We start from the raw sequence: 6,012 nt of genomic DNA, 5'->3' as shown, positions 1-6,012 counted from the left end.
TATCCTACTTCCTACAGTGGTAATTACGAGTATGTCATGTTCAAGTGCTTTGTTGTCGGAAAGAACAGGAAACATGGACGATGCCAGGTTCATTCATATTTTTTTAGGAACTTTTATTTTGACAGCATAATACATTACTCAGTTAGCTTGCTGACGATTATGGAATTTTGGTCAAATACAAGCTATTTTCACAGTGTAAAAATGTACTAAATGCATCAAATGGTTGCTGATATACATAAATATGACCGAAACTGCAAGTGTTAACAATTAGTTGTATTTAGAAAAATGTATAAAACCTGTCATTCACTACAGAAACTGTACTCTCCTCCGCCATGTTAAAGGTTTATGACTCCTCCCATCTCGGAAACTCAGGTATCAAAATTATCTACGAGTTTCCCATTAGTAATTACGAATTGAGGGGTCGTTCATGTGCATCTTCTGAGTGAGTTGGTATTTACGATAATTCTGATAGCAAGTGAAGGCAGGATTAATGCTACTTGATGTACAAAACAAGCCCAGATGGGACTTGTGATAGAAATCAAGCATTTTAATTACCACAGAAGCATGTCAAGTCTTAACTATCACAAAAATGCAGAATGCGACGTTTTTGTCTGCAAGCGCTCTTCAAGTGGAGTTCAAAGCACGCTGGCATTGACGCCCTGATGGGAATCATGAACACAGCTTCAGGACTGCTGTAGGAAAGTGGATAGCCACAGTCTAATGGCAGATTAATATTGTGGAGGATAAGAGTTTAAGAGATTTAATGCTCATTGCAATGAATATGCAACCTATGGGGAGACTAGTTCTTTTAATTAGTCAAACTCCCAGTTAGACTTTGGTAAATGTTTAATGAATTTTGAGAAGAATTGCATTTCTATCTTTACTGTGGAAGGCTTTGTTTTAAAAAGTTAATAAAGCATTATATTGTTACATTTTGTTTTGTTTTCTACCCTAAGATGGAAATAAATACATTTTGACAGGAAAAGAAGTATATATTATAGTGTCAAATTTCAGCATTTTCAAAATCTGCAATTAATCGCGATAAAAAAATGCTAATCGACTTACAGTACTATTTTTAATTGAACAAACCTTTTGAGCCCAGCCCACCACAATCGATGCTTTTATAGTCTTAAAGACAACCTCATAAAATGTATGTTGGCCTGTTATTTTATGGGTGATAATACAAACTTCAACACCACAATTATATAAACTAAAATTTTGCCTTAATTTCAGCTCAGACCTCACTATCATTGTGCAATGAGCTGCATAACTTTTTCGTAAACTGCACCAAGTGCCAGTTTCACTTGTTAAATTTTGATATTGTATGTTGGAGGATTTTTAATTTTTTTTACTCTTAGTGAAGTGACGAACAGTGTCTCTCATAGATATTCAGTGCCTTTGAGTATGAAGACATCTGTTCATGCTCACATACTTCATAATTATAAATCAAAACAAGTACTAATATCACAACAAATCATCAAAAATGTTGTTTTATTTTTAAACGTTTCAGCATATTTTCAGCTGACTAGGTACAAAACAAAATCACAAAGTGACATTTTCACAACACCAAATTAGTGTTTCATCTATACATTGATGAGCCAAACATTATGACCACCTGGCTAATTATGCTGTTGGTCCTCTGTGTGCCGCCAAACAGCGCTGACCTGCCGAAGCATGGACTCTATAAGACCCCTGAAGGTGTCCTGTGGTATCTGGGACCAAGACATCAGATCCTTCAAGTCCTGTAAGTTGCGAGGTGGAGTTGCTGTGGATCGGACTTGTTGGTTCAGCACATCCCACAGATGCTCAATCAGATTGACATCTGGGGAATTTGGATGACAGGGCAACACCTTGAACTCTTCATCGTGTTCCTCAAACTATTCCTGAACAATGTGTGCAGTGTGGCAGGGCACATTATCCTGCTGAAAGAGGCCACTACCATGAGGGGTGTACCTGGCCTGCAATGATGTTTAGGTAGGTGGCACGTGTCAAATTAACTTCCACATAAAAGGCCAGACCCAGGGTTTCCCAACAGAACATTGCCCAGAGCATCACACTCCCTTGTCGTCTTCCCACAGTGCATCCTGGTGCCATCACCTCCCCAGGCAAATGGCGCACACGTACAAGGCTGTTCACGTGATGTAAAAGAAAATGGGACTTACTGGACCAGGCGACCTTTTTTTCACTGCTCCAAGGTCCAGTTCCGATGCTCGCGTGCCCATTGTAGGCGCTTCTGATGGTGGACAGGGGTCATCATGGGCACTCTGACCAGTCTGCGTCTACACAGCCCCATACGCAGCAGGGTGCAATGCACTGTGTGTTGTGACACATCCTTCCCGTAACAATCATTACAATGTTCTGTGACTTGTGCCACAGTCACTCCTCTGACCACTGTCAGCAGGTACTCACCACTGCTGACTGGGAGCACCCCACAAGCCTTGCTGTTTCAGAGATGCTCTGACCCAGTCCTCTGGCCATAACAATTTGGCCCTTATCAAAGTCACTAAGGTTTTTACTCCTGCCCATTTCTCCTGCATTCAACACGTTTACTACAAGAACTGATTTTTTTGCTTATCGTCTAATCAACTCAGACCTTGACATATGGCCTTGTTAGGAGATGATCAACGTTATTCCCTTCACCTATGTGTGGTCATAATGATTTGGCTCATCGGTGTATATTGATCTTAAAAATATATGAGCTCCAGCTTGGCCAGGCTGGGAGACTATAGATTAAACCACACCAGCAAACAATTTTAAACTGGTTTTAGCTGGGGGGGGGGGGGTTTCTTCCCAGGAGGGTACTTAAAGATGTATAGGGTACAACGGGGCTAAAGGCCACCTTAAGTAAAATGTGCTTTTATTTCTGGTCACAGTGTATAAAGATTGAAGATTTTTTTGGTATTAAATATTGATGGAGCAACACAATTGATGTGAAAAAAATAAAAAAATAAATGAAGGTTGTTTTGATTAAAATTCTTTTTTTTTTTTAAAAAAGGTGGTGAGGGGGGTTAAAGATATATTGTGTAAATATAGGGACAATAGTTATAAGACAAAATTTATCAACTTATGCAAATACTTTTGAGACAGCAAGATGCTTTTTGAGTAACAAATGAAGATAATATTTATTCAAAATAACCACTTTAGAAAAGGGTTAATCATGTTCTTTTAATTTCAATCACATTTGGCATTTCAGAACATCTCAAGTATTCTATAAACCAATCAATCGCTGTGATTGGATCAGTCAATTTGAACCAAATTTGATGTATTTTTTATTTTTATAACAAATCTATTAAGAAAAACAATGTGTTTTTATAGAGGCCTTTAGCCCCTGCAATAAGGGGGCTTTTTACCCCAAATACTTTCCTTTTACGTATTGAACAGTTATTCAAAAACATTTGATTTATCTGAAAATGACAGAAGTATTTTGTCTTAAAATAAACGTGACAATTTCAGGGAATTTCTTTATATTTCTCTACTATACACAAATTTGGAACATTATTTTTTTTTTTTAAATATTAGATCAAATTACCTAAAAATGAAACTTTAGACGTTACACACGATGTATATTATGATAAAATCATGATATCATTATGATAATATTAGGAATATTATGCAGTATTTATTGACAAACAGGTGTTAAGGAAAGTACTGTGTTAAGTTTTTGTTGCTGTTTAGTGTTTTCAGAGAAAAGAACATTAAAAGTGCCTTTTACCCTGGAGCCAGGGGGCCTTTAGCCCCGTTGTACTTTAATCTAGAAAATACTCACATTTGAAATATATGCAAATAATAAAACGGAATCAACACTGCAAATACATTTGCTTAAAATGAGCGCGTCAAGAATGAACGTTTCGCTCTTATCAAAAGTTAAGTAATGATGATCTCTAGTGGAGATTTGGGGAACACACAATGTTGATCTAACAAGGTGAATACACTCTAGGGCACTTTGTATTACCAAATATACACTGCTGCACATACGTATAACATGTCCATGTTTTTTTTTAAATTTTTTATAAACTGAGATTTTAGGCTAAAATGTATATGAATGCATAGGGAAAGTGTATATCTTAGGTCCTGTGACTAGTCACCATTTAGTTTCTCACCATTTGTAATCACCTTGTTTACACTCATTTAATGTATTATTTTATATCCCTTTAACTATAACAGTCTCATATGTATTTGTTAAAAATGAAATGTATTTACTGCAGTATCAATACCTGCTTTAATACTTGATATTTACCATTTGTGAATACTTTTTCACCCTCCTACTCAACCCACCCTGAGCGGGATTCGAACCGGCGATCCCCGGCTTGGGAGTCGGACGCACTAGCAAGGAGGTTACAAAAGCCATGGCCTCTAGACTCTGTAGCTAGTGCGTCTCTTAAGGCCAGGAGAGCGAGGTTTACTCACTGCACAGCTATCACGTACCAGCTGGCTACCATTACTCAAGGCAAGTGCTCATTAACCCTTTAGTGTAATAATTCCGATCAGTATAGACAAATGAGATCTATCCACAGCTCGCTGTCAATTTAAAACTATTTTTTTACATCGAGAATATCCTTAAAGCTAAAGTGTGTAATTTCTAGTCGAGCCAATGTTGCAGTGACAAACTGGACGGGGATGCTCAAACAAACAGAGAAATGTTTTGATAGCACCATAGTGTTACACTTCTAGCTGAAATCATCCGACAAACGGCTTACTTATAGCTGGGATACAAGAAAGAACTGTAACATATTTTGTTTTTAAATCATAATTACATGAGCTTTAACGAATAATTGAATCTTTGGTCTTATGCAATTCTTCGGCGCAATTACAGTAAATGTTTTTTTCCCTTTGAATAACACACTGAATCAGCAGTATATTTCATAATTTGCTTAATCTCTGATTAAGGACGTCTTTAAACTGAGAAACTGGATCTTTTAAGTTTAAGCCAATCTCAAACTCCGGTTTCTTTCTGAGAGCAAACACAGCAACTATTATGGCCAAACTGGCAGTAAGACCCCAGATCTGATGGATATTGCCTGTACTGGGATCAGTGTATATAAAACTATGTGTCGATCCAAAGGCGCCTGGCACAGGATAGCAGGAATGATCGGCCTCTTTAGTGAAAAACTCCAGAGGAAGAGTGAACACCTCGCTCACTTCATGTGGATTTGGACTGGCTTTGAAAGATTCCTCAATGAACGCAACCACTGGAGTAATGAGAAGACCATTCTGTGGAGATGATTTGATCTGTTATAGTTGGTCACCAGACAATAACACAAATGAAAAATAAATACATGAAAAACAGTGTACCTTGTTTAAGACGGGGAAGAGTTTGCAGACCACCTCCACTCTGTTAGGAGGAAGACCAATTTCCTCTTCTGCTTCTCTCAATGCTGTGTCTATTTCATTTCTGTCACTGGACTCAGATTTGCCTCCAGGGAAACAAACTTCACCTGCGTGTACCTTGAGCTGGAAAGGTAAAAAAGATCCTGTAAATCAAGTTCTGTGAAGAACTACTGACCTACATTAGAGACGTGGCATTCGCATTGTTTTTCATTGGACACATAAAACAAAATAGCATAATAGTTTTCTGAAACCATATCTAGAGGAGTTCAGAACAGGTACTAAAAGATGCAAGTGTCTTACGTTTAGTGAACGCACGTTCAATAATACTTGCAGCTGTCCATCTTTCACCAGCAGAGGAATGAGCACTGACGCTTTAGGGAGAGCAGGTAGATAAGAAAATTCGTCGCGAGTTTCGTATTTCTTTAATGACGCTATAGTTTGCTCTTTGAGATCCATTGCAGCTGTTTTATGTCATGAGAGTTTCAGTTTCACAAAAGACAGTAACTCTCGGACGCTTCCGCTTCTCTCAGTCGTTCCCATAATGCTCCTCTTGGGTCAGCTCTAGTTCCTTTTATTAGAACCGTTTGCAACACAACTGAAGAGAGCAAAACTGGTTCTGTTCCAAGAATAGAAATAAACAGTTAGAAACGAAACTAGTCAAATGACAGCGTTTACAGAAATGGG

The 6,012-nt window shown here is 38.0% G+C and overlaps 1 protein-coding gene across 2 annotated transcripts; it reads right to left on the bottom strand.

The window, feature by feature from the left end:
• Positions 1-1,474: 1,474 nt before the first annotated feature.
• On the bottom strand, positions 1,475-6,012 carry nudt7 (nudix (nucleoside diphosphate linked moiety X)-type motif 7). Of its 2 annotated transcripts, none has more exons than XM_051690400.1 (3): positions 5,644-6,012; positions 5,293-5,451; positions 1,475-5,211 (listed from the first exon to the last, which is right to left on the bottom strand). In XM_051690400.1, exons 1-3 carry the CDS (start codon positions 5,782-5,784, stop codon positions 4,861-4,863), a joined length of 651 nt encoding a protein of 216 aa, XP_051546360.1. In that variant the 5' UTR covers positions 5,785-6,012; the 3' UTR covers positions 1,475-4,860. The 2 variants fall into 2 exon arrangements, with proteins under 2 accessions (XP_051546360.1, XP_051546359.1); XM_051690399.1 differs by having other exon boundaries at positions 5,629-6,011.

The sequence above is a fragment of the Myxocyprinus asiaticus genome, chromosome 46, assembly GCF_019703515.2.
Source record: "Myxocyprinus asiaticus isolate MX2 ecotype Aquarium Trade chromosome 46, UBuf_Myxa_2, whole genome shotgun sequence".
In the NCBI taxonomy this organism is placed as follows: domain Eukaryota; kingdom Metazoa; phylum Chordata; class Actinopteri; order Cypriniformes; family Catostomidae; genus Myxocyprinus; species Myxocyprinus asiaticus.
The sequence above is the reverse complement of the archived record's forward strand: the minus strand, read 5'-3'. Positions and strand labels throughout refer to the sequence as shown.

What these genes read in the sequence shown, in the direction of transcription:
- nudt7 (XM_051690399.1), bottom strand. Translation starts at nt 5,784, where the DNA reads ATGGATCTCAAAGAGCAAACTATAGCGTCATTAAAGAAATACGAAACT. An exon ending in TGAACGTGCGTTCACTAAAC is followed by an intron (nt 5,452 to 5,628) that starts GTAAGACACTTG and finishes TTACCTTTCCAG; the next exon opens with CTCAAGGTACACGCAGGTGA. An exon ending in TCTTCCCCGTCTTAAACAAG is followed by an intron (nt 5,212 to 5,292) that starts GTACACTGTTTT and finishes TCATCTCCACAG; the next exon opens with AATGGTCTTCTCATTACTCC.